Below are 24,031 nucleotides of genomic sequence, written 5' to 3' on the forward strand. Positions count from 1 at the left end.
GGTAGTGATAAAATTTCTGATTGACTCAATTACATTTATTTAAAACAACATTCAAAGTATGATTTTTAGAAAAGGTAATAAATAAAGATGTATTGGATTTGTATTATTGATTTGTATTATTTGACGTATTATTTTTTATTTTAAGAATATTTCTTTTTTTTGGCAAACTGTTAGTAAATATAGTTATAAGTAAATCGATTCTCTAATAATAAATACAATAATGCAAACAAGTTTAAAACGAATACTACATATTAAATTCTTGAAGAAAGATCAAAGATTAAAATATGTAGATATTTATTTTAGACTATGTATGTAACTGTCAAAATGAAAGAAGAATACATTCTCTTTCTGAAAGAACACTGTAAACTCTGGGATAGAGGTCACGACCCCTAAGCGAAGGGAGAACGATTAAAGGATAAACAAAAGCCATTGGTCACTTTCTTATAACTATCGATATAAAACGTCACTTCCTAGGGGGAGGGTCCGAGCCTTTGTTCGAGGGCTGGTTCACCCACTCTTCGGGAGTTGCGAGGTTTGGATTTTGTTTTACTATCGGACGGTGGTATAGAATAGATTCCGGGGAATAGTGACGTCACCGTCCGTGTTCGAAAGCTGCAAGGTTTGGGGTCCCGCGGATTCATGCTTTTGGCCCTGCCCCTTTCCCTCTCCTCCTCTTTCAGTTGTACAGGAATGTTCTACGTTATTTTCCCCCTTCTTAATATTTTTCGTGTCCCGCAGTGGACTGATCGTTAAGACACGATTCCCAGCAGATCACCGAAGTCAAACATCACTGGTTACAGTCAGTGTGCGGGTGGGTGACCACTTGAATCAGCCTGCGTAGGGACCGAGGGTGTGCGGTATTGGTCCTCGTTAAACTGTTCTATCGTGAAGTGCTTGATTTCGCGTGCAGGTCATCGGGCTACCGAAGCGGGGGTGCCATCCCCTCTGCAGAGGATCAAAATTGTGATGGCATGTCTTCGGATCATCCTCAGGGATGCTTCCCAGACCGTCACCAATAGCCCATTGTGCAGCTCTATTGCGACGTAAATGAACAACAACAATATTTTTCGTATTTAATTGTCCCAAGTATTTTTTGAAATTTTCAAAACGCTTTCTTTTAGAGCTATGTTCTATGTGGTTTTTAGTTCCGTATAGTTTCCTAACTTGAAAGTTTTTAATCTATTTAAAAATCAAGAGAGAAACTGGCGTATTTCCTTCTCCTATAACTCTCCCCATGCTAATGGTGAAAGCATGCTTGCGAAGTGTTGCCATAGGTATAGAGTTCTGCTATACGCTATCTATAGCCCATTTCGATCGCCAATATTTCGTTTCTTGATCCCAACTTGATTTATTAAATAGATCGATTTTATGGGACTGACTTATTTAATTCTAGAAAGTCGCGAACTGCACTAGGGAACACTGCAAGCTCCATTTCCCCTATACTTCCGGGTTACTGCTTCTGGTGTATTTTAAAGTCATTTGGCTCGCAACTTGATCATCGTGTTTTGAGATTCTTGCAAACGTGGTATTTGATTACTTATAACTTGTGTTTACAATGCTAAAGGTGCTGACACTAACGTAAGATGGTACACAGCTTCCAACAAAAACAAACAGTAATAAACAGATGGAAAGAGGCCAAATCAGTACAGACTGCCAAAAATGCGAGCTATTCAAAATTTAGTAACCATGCCACCTTTTTTAACAATATATCTATAAATAACTAAAACAAATTTTCACTTTAAACTTACCAGAATTACTTAATAACATCAATATCTTATGAAATACAGCAGATTTAAGCGCAGAAATTATCTAATTTATTTCTATTATTGAAAACAAAATGATCCTTTTGAAAATATCGCCTCGCAGAATAAGCAATTGCAAACTTTTTATCCGGAACTAGAGCAGGTATTGAGCTCGAGATTCTTATTGCTTACATTTAGATTGAAAACACCAAACTAGTCTCCCTCCCCTAAAGAGAAATGAAAAGGATTAAAAAAAGCTGCTCAACTGCTTTGATTATAGGTTCTGTTTAAAGATCGTACTCAATAAGAAAGATTACTTAACTAGGAGGGGGGATTATCCCTGAAAATCCTATCCTGGGTATGCTACTGCATAATACATTACACTTTTTAGTAAAATGCTGCAATTTGAAAACTAAGAAAAGTTCTTATTTTTAGTTTGTATTCTAAAAAAGAAATAATTTATCATTACTATGTAAAAAAGTTTCATCTTAATTAAACTAAATCACTACGTAGGTCACCAAGTTCCACTAATTCTAAAATTTTCATCCCAATCTTAAAAGTTATTCAGTGTGTAACTTACAATTTAAATTTTTACTCAGTGCTCGTCCCGTAGTGGACTGATCGTTAAGACATGGTTACCACCAGCCAGAACACCAAAGTCAAGCATCACTTGCTGCGGTCAGTGTGCGTGTTGTTACTCTGCTTTTAAAAAAATGCATGCTATATCACTTTTGAAACGGTAGTGTTTTTACCACATATTCACTTAGAATATATAGAAATACAGTAGAGCTTTCAATCATATGTATTGCTGCACTTATATCGACGGCATTATTTGGAAAGATTATATCTTTGCACCACAGTTGACGAAAATAAACTACAATTCAAAAATCTTGAGAATGGACTTCAATATTGGAATAGACTTTTATATAACTCTAAAATATTTGATAAATTAGGTATTGAAAGACATGATTCAGATCAATTTACATAAGGATTTACTAGTGTAATGTGTTTTTTATTACATCAAAAAAGTAATAAAAATTTTTATACTAGCACTACATTTCTAACTTTAAATTACGACATTGCCGCTATACGTACAGTCATAAAAATTTTGAATAGGAGGGATCCATTCTATAGAAGTTTTAATAATATAGCTTTCTTCTACTAATTAAGTTATATATACAGTGAAACCTCATTAACGTGTAAATACTTAACATGAAGTAATTCTTGATTTCCCCTTCAAAGGGTCAAACTGTATACAGATATACTTTAAAGTACTTTTAATGTGAAATATTTTTTAAGGTGAACTCTAATTTTACCACCATAGAAAAAAATTTTACTCCAAAAAGAACAGAAAATTTATTTCTCCTGACAGGTAAGAAAACTATTCATTCACAGTTCTACATCTTTAAGAGTAGGTTTTTTGAATGCTTTGTTTTAGTGTTGATAATTGCAACATTACAGCAGTCAAATGAAAGAGTTGTATGAATTGAATCTGTTGAGGGGGAAAAGGCATTACAGGAAACTACATAATCTCTTTTGTATTCTGATATTAATAGAGTTTTCTTCCACATCCATGGGGTGCTTCATGGATGTCAAGAATCATGTCATGTTTTCCTGAGAAATGATCACACATATTGATCCTTCCTTCAATATAAGTTGCTCTACGAAACTGATATTTCTCCTGACAGGTAAGAAAACTATTCATTCACAGTTCTACATCTTTAAGAGTAGGTTTTTTGAATGCTTTGTTTTAGTGTTGATAATTGCAACATTACAGCAGTCAAATGAAAGAGTTGTATGAATTGAATCTGTTGAGGGGGAAAAGGCATTACAGGAAACTACATAATCTCTTTTGTATTCTGATATTAATAGAGTTTTCTTCCACATCCATGGGGTGCTTCATGGATGTCAAGAATCATGTCATGTTTTCCTGAGAAATGATCACACATATTGATCCTTCCTTCAATATAAGTTGCTCTACGAAACTGATATTGCTGAATTGCATTTCTAAGGGTAAAGATGTGTGGAGCTAAAATTTCATTAGAGAATACTTTGGTTTACTTTCTCACGATACTACGAAGCAATTAGAACTTTTTGCTCGATTGTAATGCAAAATGAAATATTAAATAACTTTTTATAGAGTTGATAAAGTAAGAAGACTTTTGGAGAGCAAGACAGCAAGCTATTACCAATTATTTTACTAGTAATCCTCTTTAATTTATGTAATAAATTTGTTTATTCTTATTCGTAGTTACGTTTCCGTAACTTTTTATTTATATCAACAGAATTAGAAAAAAAAGAGCATCAAAAATAAGTACACATTTTGAATTTTGTCTGACCTGTATTTTTTTTCTTCCTTTCCTTATAACTTTGTTTTATTTTTTGAAGTAATTGGCAGTATTATTCAATATGAGATTCATACAAGTTATTAATTTAATCTAGAGTGCAAAATAAAAACATTTATTGAGATGATTTATATATTCATAATAGAAATTTAAGATTAGAATTGAAAATAGATAACAGATATAAATAATATAAAACGTTTGTGTACTGTAAAATTTTTTTCTTCTAAAGTATAAACTGAACTACTTTTAATGTGAAAATTTTTTTTCTTTCCCTTTAGAGTTGAAGTTATCGAGGTTTGGGAGAATTCATACATATAGTTTTAATAAATATATTTAAGAAATAATAAACAATGAGCTAATTTGATTGATAAATAAAAACATAAGTGCCTTGTTTTTATCTATGAAATGGTTTAAACTATAGTATAAATCAGTGCAGCATATTAAAACAAACAAAAATGTTTGCGTTAATAAAAAAGAAGTCCATATGACATTTTCATTATTTATTATTTTATACAAAATGGTATAAAAATATAAAAGACAATGAAACATAACAATAAAAAAATATAACAATTACAATATAAAATAGCAACTTAAAATTTTAAACTATGGAGTGTAAAGCAATATTTTCAAATATCCAAATTATAATAATTATACCAGTGAAGTCAAATAGATGGATCATAGTAAAATTTAAACATTTCTGAATAGAACAAACTGTAAATAGACATAAATAAAATAATTGAATTAGTAAAACTTTTAAGTAACAAAACAAAATACATAAAAAACAATACTGTCGCTGTAAGAACATTTAAATTCAATACTGAAAAAGAAAAAAAATGAAGATAAAACATAAAATACACATATTACATATACATACAGCAGTTAAAACTATAATTATGACATAGAGAACTTTTTAATCAGTTTAAGTGAATATAAATTTTTATTATTTTTAATATAAAATTTCAGCAACTAATAAACTTATTTATAAAAATTATAGATACTTTTAACTCATTTTGATATAATGCTTTAAAAGCATTTGTTTTTAATTACATGATTTACCATATATTATGCTTGTTTATTGTTGCAAAATTTTCTAACTGATACAAAACAAATTAAAAAAATTCTTTGCCATAAAAAAATATGGGCATTCATAATATTCCTCTTAAAATTGAAAAATAACTAAAAGAAGCCACATTAACACAATGTGATCTTTTAAAAAGAACGATTAAAAAAGGAGTTAGAGAAATCACAATTAAAATAGTTTGCATTAAAACATTTTGAATGATTGCTTTTCGTTACAAAGCAACCTCTTATATATATATATTTATATACATTTAAAAAAATAAGCTTTTTAACTTGCATAAATATCAATTTTGGCAGCAACTTTTTTACACCCATAGACAGAAAATAATTCCATTTCTGCAGGAAAATACTCAAGCTGATCAGCAATCATGTTTACGTCACCCCTTAAATTTTGGCGTTTAAGTTCTGAAATGATGCACTCTTTTATATGTTTCTTCTCCAAAGGTAAAAAAGGAACATATACATCAATCAATTCTTTTGTCACAATATCACTATGCTGCAAACCACCTGAAATATAGTAAGCAAATACAATTAAGTTTTCAAGCAGTAGTTTGTTTCAAACAAGTAAACTAAAATTTCAGGAACTCCCTTGTCCTCTGGATTGGGTTTAAAATTACAGGGCTATGGAGTTGAACAATGGAACATGTAATCTCAAAATTGTGTCAGCTGTTCAATGACGATTATAAAATAAAATACATTTTTTGCACAAATATTTTTTTTAGTATTTACTTTTATGTATCTAAGCACTGTAACATGACATATTTAAATATACTGCTAAACTGTTAATTTATCATAAATTACAGTTATTACAATTTGAGCTCAGTCAGCGACAATTTATTCAGTATATGAGAATATACTTACTTTTAAAAAACATTTCAGTAGAATTCTATGAATTATGTTAAAAATAACAGAAAAAGGAATTCTTATTTGCTTCAATTTGTATTTCCTATTTTGAAAGGATGATGGAATTTGAGCAAAAAGCTTGTGGGTGTGGTTATTTTTACCGACTGATAAATTCTTCTATTGTATACACTTACTTAATAATAAAGTTTTCTTTTTAAATTGCTTTTAACATTAAATTTCTCTCTTATTTTTTGTTTTAATAATGAAGTGGTTATGCAGTAGATTTGTTATAGAGTTTATGCAAATAAAGCTTTTCATAATTTTCAAAAGTCGCGATTTCAGAAACTAAGTAAAAATGGCTAGCAATAACCACCGAAAACTCACTGGATTTATGATGAAATTGGCACTGACGAAAAGCGTCAAAAGTGATAACTAAAATTCAAAATTCGTGTATCATAATAATGACGTATTAAAAATATTGGGATTTTCAAAACTATGCAAAAATTTGCAGTGTTAAAAATCGAAAAAAAAAGCTATTGAAAAGCTACATTGATTGAGATTGGGTGCACAAAAACTTATATTTAAAATAATTTTTTCATTTTTCAAAAAAAAGAATTAGTTTTTTAAAAAATTTGTTGATTGCTGCGGGTGGGGGAGGAGATAGAGAATTGGCAGGGACGGCAGGTTGTGCACCCCGGTACTATATTTTCAGAAACCTCAGTATGGGACCAAATTTTTTTTTTTTTACCCTCAAAACATTCAAAAAATCATTGTCAATTAAAGTTATAATGAAAATAATTAATTAATAAAGTTATAATGAACTACAGTTATAATTAATAAAGCTATAATGGAAATGAAAATAATTGATACCCTTTTCATTAAAAGCTCCTTTATTAACCAAGTGTTCCAAGTCTTTTAAAGTAATATCCTCTCTCGTTTTTCCATCAGCCCAGAAATCTAAGGCAACTCGTGTGATATTTATGGCACCAGCATTACTAAAATTATTAAAAGATGTTGTAAATATTAAAATTCAAAGTAAAATTTTTATAAAAAATGCAGAATGTACCTTGTACAAAAATATAATAATGCAATAATTGATAAAAAGTTTTTATTTCATTAAAAAACCAGAAATTCTAAAAATGGCCTGCAAAATTCTTTCTTTTACTCTTTTTTTACAAGGTAACAAGTAGTTAAAATATAGCTCTTGTTACAGAAGTTCATTTATATACAACCAATTATTATTATTATTATTTTGTTCATACGAGTTTTAGTAATCACAATTTCTGTTCATTATACTTAATGAATACTTGCGTGAATATTGATTTATTTAAATTAATTATATTAAATAGCAATTTGTTAACATGTGGTTGACTTCTTAACATCTTAGTTTTAAAATAAACTATCCTTAGAATTATCAAATTCTTATAATGCGTTAGGGTATCCATGAATCCTATTTTCTGTAATAAAAAATTTTAAAATTTTTCACTAGGATTAAGTCCCGACTTTATTTTATTTATTTATTATTATTTTTTTTTATAGTCGGCACAAGATAAATCTACAATGACCAGAAAATATACTTCTTATTTCCAAAATATTAAAAATGATGGAAAAAGATAGAAGATTAAGGGATAAAACAATTTATGATCAGAAGATGCAGATTTATCAGATCAATAATCACATATAGTGTTATTTTTTAAGTAAAGAAAAAAATACAAGTACAACTAACATGTACCAAAAAAAAATTCTGTAAGGGCATTGTTATTTTATACAGAAGTGAGATCTTTGGTTATAATGATTTGAACAGGGTTTAAATGTCCCTAAAAAAATACACACACATTTTCATTACAAAATAGAACTATAATTTGACAGGGGAAAAATTTTTCTAAGATACATGGAAACTAAGGTAAGTTGGTTCACTTTACAGTTTTTATTTTTGTCATTTAATGAAATCCATATAGTTTATTTCTCTCTACAAAACATCTCACTATTCATGAATTTTTTAAAAATTATTAAAAAAAAAATTTGATTAATAGTACAGTGAGGCTGGTGTACTTTGAACCACCTTACGAGGCACGTTACATAGCAAAAATACATCCAGAAACAACATTGAAGGTTAAAGGTTATCAAATACAGTAATAGCACTAATTTCTTAAGTCTTTAAAATAAAAAATGCATTTTTAAAGATTAAGAGATAACTAAAACAAGTTTTTAGTCGTAAAAAAAAAAAAATCAAAGATAATTCTTCTTCTTAATGCTTATAATTATTTATTGAAATTTAATTTAAATTAATAAATAAACTATCTAACTATTGATTAATATTATTAAAAGCCGAAATATTTGTCAATAAACTAAGTCTGAACTATACCAAACTTTTTAATTCCCTGCATTTATTAAAGAAAAATAAATGATTTTATGAAGTGCCAATGTCATACATGCTTAATATTACCTACTAAATTTCCAGCGTCACATTTACCAGATTACATTTGAAAAATAAAGCAATGTTACGACAAATGAGCTAAATTTGTAATTGAAAGTATTTTTCAGCATACTTTTTACCTTAAAAATATAAAAATATTCTTGCGATAATCTACGCCTCTTACAGACTCGTGATAATCTAGATAGGGCGTCAAAACATCCAGAACACCAGGAGGAATTTTATCTATCTCATCGAAAATAAATAAAGATCTTTCACACAATTTGGTCTTTTCTTCAATTTCTTTCTTTAGTTTATCCTATAAGACAGAAGAAATTTTTAGTTTTTAAGAAAAAGAAAGCAAAGAGCATTAAGAAATTTTTGAAAAGGCAATAAGCTAAAACAATTTTTTTAAAAAAAGTATGCGGAAAAGGACAAAAATTATTTTGTTTATCAGGTGACTCTAGACCATTAGAGGATTAGTGCAAAGTTAACATATTTTAAAAGTTAAGAAAATAAGTTTAAAAGCCTGAATATTTAAAATATTATTTCTTAAAAAAATTATAAATCAAAAATTTGCTGAACTTATTTAAAGTAAATTTATTTGTTTAATTCAAAAAAAGAACAATTAAGTAGTAAATACAGACGAAGTTGGCATGATTCAAATCACTAGCATTTTAAAGAAGACATTGATTTAAATGAACCAATTTTTTTAATAAAAAACAATTATTGTTTCAAAAAAAATATTTAGGATACATAAAATATGAACATATTCCTAAATGCGAATTTTTTTTGTTTTCTTTTACAGTTTGATCTCATTGAAATTGAAGATTTTATTCAGAGAAAGAATGTGAGAATAAAGCAAGTAAATTATCGAATACACTAATAAATAAAAGACTAATTATGGATTGAAGTGATATGAAATATTTAAATTTAATAAACATGATTCAATTATACCAATTTAGTTTTATGTATATTTAAATAAAAATACTTTTAAAATGCATGGTTTGTTTATACAAATTGTGAAAAAAAGACTTGGTCTGCAAAGAACAATTATAAATAACTGATATTTTTTATATTTCGTGATCTAAATTAATTTATTCTTCATTTAATATCTAAATAACGAATTTGGTTTATTTTTACAAATTTATGAAAGTATTGAGTTTGAATTAAAACAACCTTCTTTTCATTTTTTAATGAATAATTTGTAATAATTATATAATAATAATAATTTGTAATAATTATATAATAATTTTAACCATTTTAGATAGAAATAAAGTATTTGTAAAATAAATTTTTTTTTTAAAAACAGAAATTAAAATTATTAAGATATTGCATTGTTAATATATTTTATGAAAACTTTAATTAGTACATATAAATAAAAATGAAAAAAATCTAATTTAAACAAATTAAATTAAAAAAACAAAATTCTGATTTTGTGTCATTTTTTTAAAATTATGATTTTTGCTTACTATAGAGAGAGTAGGCTTGACTTTCTGCTAGACTTTTCTAGTCAATAAATAAAATAAAACCAGTATAAGCACATAAAATAAAAGAATAAAATAAAAATGATTATTTTAAAATTTTCTCTCATAATTTGGTGCTTGAATTAATTTTTACTTTGAATTAATCTTTACTTTGATTTGAAGGAGTCTTGACTTTTTAAATGGGCACAAATCTTTCCATCATGGGAAAATTTTTTTTAAAGCTAATTCTTTTAATAATTACACTAAAAATGCTTCCAGTAATTAAAAATTGAACTTAGTATCGCTTACTCAGAATACTCACTATAAAAATTTATGTATATTTTAAATATTTTCTAAGTTTTGTGCAGCACGCAATCAAATTGAGTTATTTTTAACATCATGTAACATTTGTCTGTATTACCACCAAACTGTCACATTTTATGAATAGCTGATTTTCATGTAGGAAGATATGATCTTATCAAATGGATCATAATAGAACATGAACTAATTGGCTCTTTTCTGTCAATAACTCTTGAAGCTATTTAGTTTGTATTTAGAAATGGGAGCTCAGATGCAAAATTATCAGAGACAAGGAAGTGAATAGATACTTAGAAGACATGCAAATTGTGAAATAAATGTATGAAATTATACTTAATAATACTTAGGATCAGATGGGGGTAAAGTGGGTATAAAATAAACTTTTTTTTTTTAAAGACTCTAAAATCAAACCAATAAATTCATTTCACCAAAAATTTTGATTCATTTTATCTAATTTTGATTCATATGGATTAAATATGAAGCATAACTTATCTATTTTGTTTAAAAAATTTTTTCAAATTTGTTATTTTAAAGAAATTGTTTTGTTTTCCATGAAAAAAGTGCATACAAAAACAGAAACTTGTGTGAAAACTCATCTTTATTTTTAAATATGCTCACTAAAATATACATTATGCTATTTTGGTAATTTTTTTTATTGTATAATATGTTATATTGCTACTTCCCCCTAATATTTTTTATGATTAAAATATAAAAGAAATTTTGTTTTTTGTGTTAAAATTACTATGTAGGGCTATGATCAAACAAGTAAATTATTTTTCATCCTAAAATATAGAGTATTATATACTTACTAAAGCTGACACAGAAAAAACATATCATATCCTTATCATACAACACTTAGCTAAGCCTAACCATACATCACTTATGTTTTAAAAATTGGGAACTTTTTTCCTATTTTTTTTAAATTTTTTTCGTATTAGCTATAGCGGAGCATTTCTAATAGACTTCGTTCTTCTATTATCATTTTTTTTCTGCACTGTAAGACAGATAACCAGTAACATGTGATTCTCAATGTTAAAGTTATATTACAGAACTAAGAAAATTTTTTCTTTCAGCTTCTCTTTTGCTTTTTTATTAACTTTTAATTTGTATTATTGTTTTTATTATGACAGCATTTCATAAGGAACATTTCTAATGAACCTGAACGTTATTCTTTTGGGTCACTTTTTTCATGTGAAAAAGTTAAATTGAGATTTTTAGCGCCATATCATTCATTTAAAAAATAAGAACAATTTTTATTTTGGCTTATATCTTTTCCTATTTTCTTTTACAAAAAACTTTAGTTTTTATAGACGATTTTATTACGACATGGCAATTATGAGGGTTTCTATTAGATTTTAAACTTCAACTTTTCTTGAAACTCATTAATTGGAAACTGAGAAGGAAGTTTACTTAAAAATTTTCTTTTGAAATTAAAATAAAAAAATTTATGTTTTGCTTATATTATGTATAATAAATTTTTTTATGGGCATTTTTAAAAACATTTCTGATAGCGTTTTTTTTCTTTTCTTCTTCTTTTTTTAAAAAAAGTCTTTTAATAACATTTTATGAATAACGTTTTTCCGGAAAATATTATTTTTAGCATTAATTTTTTTTAAAAAGAATTAAGACGATATTTCTCTTTTTGTTCAAATTCACAGGTTTCATTTTTTTAAATAGTTGTTAGTTAGTTTTAATTCATCTTAAATATTTCTAATTATCTTAATACTTAATTAGCTTTACTATCTTAAACATTTTTATTAAAGTTTTCCTTCCCCTTACCCCATACCAATAATGCAGCTAAGTTTTGATAAATTTTTAATATTGACTTAACTTATTCATTTATATAACAAAATATTTATTGATGATTTTTTTTAAAGAAAAAGGTTGTTATACGGCAGCCAAATATTCGTTATTTGGTCAATATTTTAGGCTGAATATTCAGTATTCGGCTAAATCACTATTCTTTACATCCCTAGTCTTGAACATGACAAAGAAGAATAAAAGCGCTGAAAAAGTTAATTTAAATAGAATATCCATCAATTATAAAAGTACTAGAAATAATCTAACTATAAAAGAAACAGCAAACAAATGGATTTTTCATTAAATAAAGAGAAAAAAAAAAAAAAACTCATTACCTTGTAACGTTTTACGTCATCTGAGTAAGGAAAATCGGTAGTACCAATGTAGAGGTGAGAAAATTTACTTGAACTCTCTTTAAACATATTCCGTGTAATAATTTTGCTAACATGATTTTTTCCACTGCCTGTGTCACCATGAAATGCCATAACAAGGGCTTTCTTTGGATCTTTTCTATTCATATGAGCTTTAACAGTTTTTAATACAACAGACTCAACTAGGTGCTGACCAAATAGATTATCTCTAAGGTCGCCTTTTAAACCTAAAATAAGAAACATAAATTACAATTATGCTATAGTAAAATTTTTTCGATAATGCTTGATATTTATTTGATAAAACTAAAAACTTAGCTACTTAATATAGAGACAAGTAAAAAAAGTAAAGTAGGTAATATTATTTTTGGTTGCTTAAGTAAAATAAACTTCTTCTCAGCTATAAATTTTTCTGTAGCTAGTAATGCAGTTAATTTATAGAAGCATACCAAAATGAATCACTTAATTGATATTGTTTTAGTATATCTCTTTTGACATTTATATAAGATTCAGATAAATAATATAAAGAATAATAATGCTGTAAAAATAAAGAATAAAACTTCACAGTTTCATATAAATTGTAACAAAACAGTTACAATTTATATGAAAATAAGGGGTTATCTTCAGATTGCTTAAACATTGTCAGAAGCAATGTATAGTAAAAAATAAGATTTTAGATAATTTTTTAGTCAAAAAATATATTCAAAAAATTAATTAAAAAAAAAAAAAACTTTGTTTTTTTCCCAAAAAATATTTCACTGAATATTTTGCTGAACACTCGGCAAAAGGGTTGAATACCTATTAGTGGCCAAATATTCGCTACACCCCTAATTTCTAACCAGGCCCGTCCTCAACGGAGGGGGGGTCTCACCCCCCAGCGATATCATCCAGTCGGCAAATTCAGGTTGAGTCGGCTTTTCCCCCCCCTCTTTTTTTTTTAAAGGTCAAAATTAAATCCCGACTTCGCCGAAATTCTTTCATTGTCGGATTTTTCACATTGGTGATGAGATTTAAACGGATTTCAATGTTATCCGAGCTTCGTCCATTTCGGGATCCCAGACCCGACATGGCGAATCTTGTTATGAATTGTGTTTTTAAATTTAGTTTCTTTTTTCTCCTCCAAGAGTAACCATTTATGATAATTCAAAGCAAGATGGCCGATAATACAAGCCAAAATCCCGTCTGTGCCGAAATTCTTTTATTATCGGATATTTCATTGGTGATGAGATTTAAACAGATTTCAATGTTATCTGAGTTTCGTCCATTTCGGGATCCCAGACCCGACTCGGCAAATCTTGTTATGAATTGTGTTTTTAAATTTAGTTTTTTTTCTCCTCCAAGAGTAACCATTTATGATAATTTAAAGCACGATGACCGATAATACAAGCCAAAATCCCGACTTTGCCGAAATTCTTTTATCGGATATTTCACTGGTGATGAGATTTAAACGGATTTCAATGTTACCTGAGTTTCGTCCATTTCGGGATCCCAGACCCGACTCGGCGAATCTTGTTATGAATTGTGTTTTTAAATTTAGTTTTTTTTCTCCTCCAAGAGTAACAATTTAAGATATTTCCAAGCAAGATGATCGATAGAGCAAGCCAAAATCCCGACTTTGCCGAAATTTTTTTATTATCGGATATATCATTGGTGATGTGATTTAAACGGATTTCAATGTTATCTGAGTTTCGTCCATTTCGGGATCCCAGACCCGACTTGGCGAATCTTGTTATGAATTGTGTTTTTAAAATTAGTTTTTTTTTCTCCTCCAAGGGTAACAATTTATGGTGATTCAAAGCAAGATGACTGATAATACAAGCCAAGATCCCGACTGTGCCGAAATTCTTTTATTATCGGATATTTCATTGGTGATGAGATTTAAACGGATTCCAATGTTATCTGAGTTTCGTCCATTTCGGGATTCCAGACCCGACTCGGCGAATCTTGTTATGAATTATGTTTTTAAATTTAGTTTTTTTTTCTCCTCCAAGAGTAACAATTTATGATAATTCAAAGCAAGATGACCGATATTACAAGCCAAAATCTCGAAAACCATTTCTCATTTATTATTGTTTCAACGACGCATTCTAAAATTTAAAAAAATTTCAGTGACCTTAATTTTTAGTTAGCTAATAATGTATAATAAAAGTCAGATATTAATTATCTGAATTATAGTAACTCTTTATTAGAGGTTTAAGTAATTTTTTTTAAAGGAAGTGGTGAACTTACACGAGTCTTTTTTAAAGAATTAATAAATTTTAAATGAAATAATCGTGTCGGTGATGCAACCTATTTTTTTTTCTTTTACCTTCAAAATATTGGGGAAAAATTACAAATAAGAGTACCTTTATTATTCAAAATATCTTATTTAAATTGTTAAATTTTGTTTAAACACCACAAATTATTAAATAATTTATATTTTCAATTAGTAAAAGCTATTTTTTTACTATGAAGAATTTTACTAACTCCAAAGGACTTTAAACATTTAAAAAAAAAAAAAAACATTTAATTTGTTAACTACCCTTCAGTCCATAACTTTTAAAATTCTATGATGATTGGATTATTATTTGAGTTAAAATTTTTTTAACCTAAAATAAATTGTTGAGGGACCAATTCATATCTTTAGAACAATTAATCATCACAACAAAATTTGATATACTCTATGGAAAATAGTAAACATATTTGTGATCCTCAATTCACCTTTATAAAAGTTTCTGTTCCGAAAATAAAATATTATATTTTGTTTTTAATATTTTTTTTCAAGAATCCTAAGAATTCTGAAACATTAAATTGAGTTAGTTACACTCAATCGAATCAACACTTCAATTATTTCACACAATTTGTGGAAGGTTGCAGAGTTCAAAGTATTACATATTGTAATTTTGGATTCATTAATTATTTCAATAAAAATACGGTGAAAATAGAGGAATTCTTCCATTCCGAATATTCACGGAAAAGTGGCAATTCTGTTTGATCTAGCCGTTACCGGCACTATGAAAAAGCGAAAAAGAAAAAAAAAGGATGGTCCTGCGATTCTGATCTTGTGAAGCAGCAGACAAAACCCCGGATATTTTTGTCAACTTGAAAAATCGAGGGTGTTTTAAATGTTAGCTAGAAATGCCCTAAGCTATATTTTCTCTTACTCTTTCTAAGAATAAAGACAATATCTTTTCCCACGTCGTTAAGAAGGGGAAGGACGGGGTTCAATGCACATGCAGCTGTGGTACCAATTACTTCACTGACCTGTTTTTAACTGTCTAGTACGGGTACATAGCTACTCAAAGCGTATTTTATAAATCCATATTATTATTGAATGAAATAGAAAATTCGCTTACAAGCCAACGATCATCCAATCTACCGCAGCTTTTAAGTTTTGAATGTAAGTTTAATTTTTTTTTTATGAATACATATTTATTATTTGCAGTCTTGTTGTTTAAATATTAAGTTTAATTAAATTGCATTAAATGTGTTATTATTTTCAAATTTAATTATTTCCTTAATTATTGCTTAAAAATTTAGGTTTTAAGACTTTCTCAAAAAAGAATTTTTTTTAAAAATATATATATATGGGTAAAAATTGATTTTCATGAAGCAGATAAAATTATTTTTTAATCTCTTTTATGCAGTAAAATGATTTAAAAAAAAAAAAAAAAAGAGCAATTAAAAACGTTATGTTATTTATATTCATTAGTAGGAGCTAGGGATGGAAGAAGATAACATTTGAATTCTGAAAATTGGAATTCTTTTTCAGTTTTTTACTTTTTATTTTGAGTTTTAAATAGTATTTTTTTAAAAATATTTTTTCAGTTGAAGTTATTTTTTTTAGATCTTATTTAATTGAAATTTCAAATATCGAATTCTATATTTGTTCGTACGCTTTGTTTTTATAAGTCCAAACTGCAATCTTTTATGAACAAAAATGTACTAATGCTTATTTTATTGAAAATGTAAGGTGATTAAAAATAGAAAAGTTTCAATTTTTTTTGATAAATAATTCTTTCTAGCTATTTTGCTGTATTTCTTATGTATTTAATGTTTTTATATTATCTTTTTGACTAAAGTTAACAATTTTTCATTTGTTTAAGTTAATTATTAGTACAAAAAAAACTTAATAATTTTGTAATTATGTAAAAATTCAATTCACAGTTTTGTATTAAAAATGCAGAATAATCATTTTAGCATAAATGCTTTCATAAGTTTTTATTGTTAAATCTATTAGCGATAACTGCACCAATGACAGTTGCGACAAATGAAGGAATTTTCAGCAAGATGAAATTGATTAAAAACTATCTTCGAACAACAATGACCACAGAACGCCTAAATTCACTGCTTTTACTCAAAGCAGAAAAAGATTTTGACAATATTAAGCTTGATAAATGGGCAGAATATTTTTTACTTTTAAAACAATGTCGAAGAAAATTTATGTAGCTAATATAATATAATGTAATTTTATTAATATCTTAATTTTTTATCATTTTTATGTGTATTTCTTCATTTATAAGTTAAATGGCAAATATTTTCAATGTTTTTCTACATCATTTTTCTTATTTTTTTTAAAAATGAAAGAACAATTTACTTTTGAGTGAATTTTGTTTTGAATCAATATCTTATAGAAGACTGTATTTTTTGATTATGACTTACTTTCTTATCTACAAACAGTTTCTTTAATTAGCTTACGGTAACGTTTAGATGAAACGAAAGATAAATTTTAATTACTGAGTGATTTTTCAAAAAATATTTAAATATAGCATACCTGCCAACTCTTCCGGAAGATTTTATTTTCATATTTAAAGTGGTAGCAATACTCAGGTTATTCCAATTAACTTTTTGAATTATAATGATAAATATAAATGAGTTTGACCACCACTACATATAAATAATTATAATAAATATATAAAAGCATAATAATCTATGAGAAACCGAATTTCAACGAGATCGAAATATAAATATATTTTTGAGTCAAATTGTTTTTCGTTTATTGTTTTACAACCACTCTGAAAATCCATTATCGTAAAGAGTGAAAGTTGGCAGGTATGATATAGAGTAAAAAGTATCTTAAAGTTGCATTGAAAAACATTTAAATTTACAACTTTATTTTTTAAAATTATTTCCACAAATAATTACTGATTACTATTACTGAAAACTTATTTTAATTGAATAAGTTTCAGTTTATTTAAAAATAGTTTTTTTCTTTAATATTTTGTAACAATTTTAATAATTAAAATTAATAGAAATGTAAAAACTATATTTTCTTTGTATTATTTTGAATAATTACTGGTACTATTTAGTTATCAATAATACCACATTTTTCACCTATGGCAGTTGCATTTATAAGTGCTGTAAAAATTTTTTCGATGAATAGCATTATGTTTACAACTAGTCGAAATGATTTCAAAATTGGAAGCTCAAGTTTTGTGGCGCATTTGAAGTCTTTTATCTGTTTTGTTTTACCTTTGATTATCAAGCTTTAACCATATGCAAATTGTGTGTGCGTATATATATATATATATATATATATATATATATATATATATATATATATATATATATATATATATATATATATATATGGCAGTCGGCAGGGTTGGCAGGTTTTTGACATGTGACAGTTTTTGACAGTTTAAACCATGGTTTAAACCGTCACGTCAAAAACCTCACTGTCAAAAATGTCAAAAACCTATATTCATATGTGAAATTTAATTAATACATAAAATTTATATATTTTTTAAAGGATAGTGTTTCTAAATATGTTCTAGAAAAAATAAATTTAAAATTTTGAAGAAACACTTATATTTTGAATAGTAACCAAAATCTTGTACTTTTGAAAACTCACATCTTTTGTAATATTATGTATTCATTTTCATGTGTTATTGAAAATCTGCAGTGATATTATTAAGAAATTTATTTTTAACCAAATTTAGTGTATAGTATAGATTATACTAAAAATTAGACATTTTTAAAGAATAATACTGTTAAATACACTGAGTAGTTAGTGTCGATTTACAGTATATTCAGCCTATTCATTTACTATGCTGAAAATTTAGTTTATCCAAATACTTGTGAATTTCATTTTGCTGAATATGATATAGTTTTGTTGAATATCTAAATATTCAGCTGTTGAATAATTACTTCTTGCTTTCAAGATATGCATTATTTGTATTCTTAATACAAGTGGAGAAAAAAAAATTTAGAGATAAAAATTGTTTTAAAATGATAAGTGTAATAATTATAAATAAATATAATAAAAAAATATGAATTATATTTATCATTATTCATAAATATAACTACTTTTAAATTCAAATTAACATATTGGATAATAAAGATACTCGGTATAACATTAAAATTTTTTTTTATACACTTGTATCTTGTATCAAGTTTGTATTTATACAACATAACTTGTAAGTTCCTTATAAATATTAGTTATATGTTCCTTATATGTCAAAAATGCATAGTAATAAACTTTTAATTTTCTTAAGTATCAAAAAGAAAAAAAAATTTTTTAAATATAAATATTTAAACAATTTTTGTGCAAAATTTTTCTGCACATGCATTTGAATATAAATTTCTGAGATTTTAAATCTGTTATTTTACCTTAATTTTAATTAAAAAATATTTTAAAACCTGCTGATTACCTATAGTATAATTAAATTTTAATATAATGCATGGCAACTGTTGGTAGTTTTGAAGTTTATATATTTTCTTGGCAAACTTCAGTTTTTGACATTTTTGACAGGTTTTTGACGGTTTAAACCAGTATTATACCCTTGTCATGTCAAAAACCACTTTTTGACGTCAAAAACCCAACCCTGGCAGTCGGCAAAATAAACTTCAACACCCCTCTCTCAAATCGGTTAGCGACGGGCCTGTTTCTAACGCATACATCATGGCATGCTACTTTTTGAGACAGGCGCTTTCATTTGCCTTCGGACTTACAGAAAGAGTGAAGCAATTTTTTTGTTCACTTACGACTCCACGATAGTGATAATTTAAAGCCATCAAACTGAAAACTTGTCCTTCGACCTCCTCTACTTCTATGCTGGGAAATGTGGTTACTAATTGACTGAATACTGTCAAAGGAAAAGGATTGCGTACTGAATGTGCCGACTTGCTTCAAAAAAAAATCTCAAGTAACTCAAGCTCTACATCTTATATGTTTCTTACTTATTCATAACAAAACTAAAAAATACATTTTTATAACTCCGAAACAGATTTATTTTTCAAAAATAGTTTTATAATTTTATTTAACATGCACATTTTCTAATTATATCTTGATTCGGATACTATCTTGAAAATTTAAACTAATAATAATTAAAGTATGTAAATTTATAAAACTTAACTATGCAATCATCGTATAAATGTCATTTGCTTTAAGTAATTATTCATTTAAAAAATAATTTCAATGTTACCTTAAAAATAAAATAATGGTTGTCTAAACAGATTTGCTGATTCGTAAAACTTTTATAAGAGAAAGTAAAAGTAAGATTTTTTAATTTCAAATACAAATATTTTATCCACATTTACTTCCTTCAAATAAAACCATTCATCTAATAGAACTTCATCCATAAACTCAATTTTTGACATTTAATTATTAGTTACTATTACTAATTATTGGTTAAAAATTATTTAAAAATAATGTATATAGTTTCTCTTATTGCTTTAGAATCGTAAAAAGCCATTTTCTACGATTTAAAAAAACTATGCACAAATTAGTCTTCAAACAATGAAAAAAGATGAATATTATCATATAATCTAACAAATTGCAACAGAGAAATTGGGAATGAAAACATCAAAACCAGTTTGATTGCCTGAGGTAACGGAGAATAGTGTAGCTCAAATTATTACAATGTATTTTTTTAAATTAATTTTGAGGCATTAATAAAAATCATATATAACATCCTTTCTGTTCCCTAGGGCACTCAGACTGGTTTTTATATTTTCAGTCTTGTTTTCCTAAGCAGTAATTCAGTAGATTTCGACAAATTTTTTTATTTTTCTCACATAAATATTAATTGTGTTCACTAATGCTCAATAAGGAAGGCCATTGCTTTAACAGCTTGTATATGCATATTTTCATACTCTTATTCACTTAATTAAAAAAAAAATTCAAAATAAATAATATTCATCATGAATTTAAATGAGATTTAATAATATCATGAATGAATGATATTATTATTCTTATTTAAGTTTTAATTAATAATCTCATTGCAACACTTCATCTACATAATTTAACTGCTAGTTTTTTTAATAGTGCACCAATTTGTTTCTTGATGTTTCTTTTATCATATTAACAGTTTATAATTTAAAGAAATATAAATGAAAAAAAACAAACATATTTTACCCAGATTAAAATTCATGAATGGCATTCAGGCTTCCAGAAACATATAGGAAAGTCGTAACAGAGGTCTGTTAAAAAAGTATTTAACATACTTTTTTTAACTAACATTTATAATTAAATTACCTACTAATAAAGAATGACAATTTTTCAATAACTAATTCAAGAAAAAAATTACTTCTTACAAGAATCGCAATATTGGATTTTAAAAATGCGAAAATACAAGTTTTGATATTAAATTCTTAAATCGCGTAAATATGAATCAATATGTATAATTTTTAGATCGTATGAATAAGAATCGCATTGCGTAGTTTTCAAATTACATATAAATATGAAAATGGATCAATGATATAACAACCGCATAAATACGAATCTCAATATTGAATTTTAAACTCACATGAATACCAATCAGAATATTAGGTTTTGAAAACAAGTCAATACAAATAATCGAGCATCGCGATATTGGATTTTTAAATAGCGTAAATTCGAATTGCAATGTGTAACTTTTAAAAAACATACATATACGAAAATTGATATTAAAATTGTATGAATAAGAAGTCAGATCTTAGCAGATCCCGGTGCAGTTCCAAATATTCAAAAAATTTACATATCCACAAAATCAAAAGAATAACATGTAAGCGTCTCATTAACAACATTTAGAAAAAGACCCGGAAGAATGATAAGAAACATCTAGATCACAATTACCCCTGATTATAGCTTTCAGGCGAATTTTCATGCATTTATATTTTATTATCTTATTTTGTTTTATAATTTTATGCAAATCAGTAATAGAAATGTTGCTTGGGGGAAATAGTTCGGTCTATTATCTGATGTATTTTTGTTTCAATAATATTTGCAATTTAACATACATTGATGATTTTCTTACTGATTTGCATAAAGATACTCAGGTATCTTACTGATATTTTTTATAAAAGTGCTACCGCTCAGGATACTTTTGCCTGGTATATCATACCCTGAGGCTTTTGTAAGGTTAAGTGCCACAGCCTGAGATGCGTTTATTCGGCATACTATTTGCATAGTGCATACTGATAATAAAACTGTCGTCTAGGGCTAAGATTGGATTTTAGGTCTACAATGTTTTTCACTAGTAAAATTTAAGTCTGTGTTGATAAAAAATATGAAATACTGATAAATAACTGATGATAATGATAAATACTGATTTATATGCTGGCAATATTTAATTTTGTTCTGGGAAGTCGCAATAGTTGGAGTCAAAATTAGCTGGCGATGAAAATAAAATCGCCAATATAACGGGTGTAAACTGCTGATAAAACAGTTCTAGTTTTTTATTTCATAGAAAGCTGAAATTTGATAATTATTTGATCTTAAAGGTTAAGTTTTGAGATATTTTGTTCAGACTGACATAAATTGTGTTTGCTGACATAAATTATGAAATAAAAGGCACTGAATGCGTTACGCATCTGATACCTAAGGGCTATACTAAACGATTTGAACCAAGCAAAGATGATTAATTATCATTTAAAAAAAGTAAAATACATTAACAAACCAGCTAAGTCGTAATTTATCCACGTTTTATCACAGCATTCATTATTTATGCAATTGGCGTAATTCCACCCAGCATAACCAATAGACAAGAAAAGTCCAATAAATGTGGCAGTAATAGGATCCATAGATAGAGAAATTTGACACAAAAATGTAAGAAACACAATAAAAAAGCTAAATATAAATGCAATCTTAGTCATAGAGATATTTTTAGTACATATTTAAACTATAGAAGGGTCTTTAAAAAGCAAATAATGCTTAGGTAAAAAGATATAGAAATTTTTAAACTTTAGCTATAAAGAGTCTATACGCCAAAAACATGCATCACAATAAGTTCAGCTGATAAGCTTCTTCTTCTTTTTTTTTTTTTTTTTTAAATTGCATAGGGGAATTTACCCGCTTTTCGATTCAATAATTTATTTACTCAGTATGTTTCCGGCTGTCTGCTTTTGCTTAGCATCGAACTAAAGATGAATTACTCATTCGCTTTACAGCACTGTTCTTTTAAAAAATACATTTTTAAATATTTTCAGTAGGGTTCAGAAATTTCTAAATTGCTTATTTCGAGGTAAGTAATATTTGAATTCCAATATGTGCTCTTTTACGAAAAAAATATTCAAATATCTTTTTTTTTTAATGTTTGTGACTGTAACTGAAAATCGAAGTTTATAAATTTTGCGCCAATAAAATTACCCGCCATAACGCTTTCGTTTCGCCTAGGTTTTCGACGTTTGATACTTGTGATTATTTTGAAATCCGCTTAATTAATTTTGCAAAATGTCTGGTCGTGGAAAAGGTGGTAAAGCAAAAGGAGGAAAAAGCAAAACACGTTCTAGTCGTGCTGGATTGCAATTTCCAGTAGGTAGAATTCATAGACTTTTACGAAAAGGTAATTATGCGGAAAGAGTTGGAGCAGGAGCACCAGTCTATTTAGCTGCAGTATTAGAATATTTAGCGGCTGAAGTTCTGGAATTGGCGGGAAATGCAGCCCGTGACAACAAGAAAACTCGCATTATTCCTCGCCATTTGCAACTTGCCGTTAGGAATGATGAAGAATTGAACAAATTACTCTCTGGTGTTACTATTGCTCAGGGTGGAGTGCTTCCTAATATTCAAGCTGTTTTGTTACCCAAGAAGACATCTGGTGGACCTGCGAGCTCTGGAAAATCCAGCAAGAAGGGAGGGCCCAGTCAAGAATTCTAAAGTGAATCATGTATAAACTTTCCAGACTTCATTGGTTAATTTGTCATCATGTTTAAAAAATCTCATCTCGAAACTTTGCTGTGGCAATGAAAGCTTTTAATTTCCACATTTGTGCTAATTTTTTAAATAAATATGTTTTGATTCTTATGCTGTGCTGCTTGGGATTATTTCTTTTAATAATTTGCTGTGAAATTTAATGCTTTGTTTCTATCCATTTTGATTGTGCTACTGCTATTGATTTATAATTGTTCTGATGTAAAAAATTTTTTAAAATTTAAAAACAATTTTTTTTGGTTTCCTCTGAAATTCTTTGAAAAGTTTGATTTGTATCTATTATGTACTGAAGTCTTAAGCTGACTAAGAGATTTAAAGTGTTGGGTGCTCTATTGAAGTTCTAATCATTTCTGTGATGTGAACCAAAAGTGCCTTATAAATCTGTGATAAATTGCCTACTGAGGTTTGCAGTGCTTATGTTATTTTGTGATAATAGCTTTTGTCTTATTAATCCATGTGGTTAAAGAAAGAAATTAATAAGTTAAAGGCATTATTCGGGTTGGATTCATTTTAAATCATAAGTTAGTTCCTAAAAGAAAATTT

At 27.2% G+C, this 24,031-nt stretch overlaps 2 protein-coding genes across 2 annotated transcripts; one reads left to right on the top strand and one right to left on the bottom strand.

Annotated features, from left to right (window-relative positions):
• Window positions 1-4,572: 4,572 nt before the first annotated feature.
• On the bottom strand, window positions 4,573-22,824 carry LOC110282496 (torsin-1A). Its single transcript, XM_043038883.3, has 5 exons — window positions 22,236-22,824; window positions 12,343-12,605; window positions 8,567-8,742; window positions 6,881-7,005; window positions 4,573-5,674 (listed from the first exon to the last, which is right to left on the bottom strand). The coding sequence occupies exons 1-5, from the start codon at window positions 22,429-22,431 to the stop codon at window positions 5,436-5,438; spliced, it is 999 nt and encodes a 332-aa protein (XP_042894817.2). The 5' UTR covers window positions 22,432-22,824; the 3' UTR covers window positions 4,573-5,435.
• Window positions 22,727-23,581, top strand: LOC107447021 (histone H2A). Its single transcript, XM_016061835.4, has one exon. The coding sequence runs from the start codon at window positions 23,009-23,011 to the stop codon at window positions 23,432-23,434; it is 426 nt and encodes a 141-aa protein (XP_015917321.1). The 5' UTR covers window positions 22,727-23,008; the 3' UTR covers window positions 23,435-23,581.
• The last annotated feature ends 450 nt before the right edge of the window (window positions 23,582-24,031 follow it).

Source organism: Parasteatoda tepidariorum, chromosome 3 (genome assembly GCF_982258835.1).
Source record: "Parasteatoda tepidariorum strain Cologne lab strain chromosome 3, Ptep-v5.0, whole genome shotgun sequence".
Classification (NCBI taxonomy): domain Eukaryota; kingdom Metazoa; phylum Arthropoda; class Arachnida; order Araneae; family Theridiidae; genus Parasteatoda; species Parasteatoda tepidariorum.

Coding starts and splice junctions, on each gene's coding strand:
- LOC110282496 (XM_043038883.3), bottom strand. CDS start 22,431: ATGACTAAGATTGCATTTATATTTAGCTTTTTTATTGTGTTTCTTACA. Junction 12,606..22,235: donor GATAAATTACGACTTAGCTG/GTTTGTTAATGT, acceptor TTCTTATTTTAG/GTTTAAAAGGCGACCTTAGA. Junction 5,675..6,880: donor AGGAGCTTTTAATGAAAAGG/GTATCAATTATT, acceptor ACTATATTTCAG/GTGGTTTGCAGCATAGTGAT.
- LOC107447021 (XM_016061835.4), top strand. CDS start 23,009: ATGTCTGGTCGTGGAAAAGGTGGTAAAGCAAAAGGAGGAAAAAGCAAA.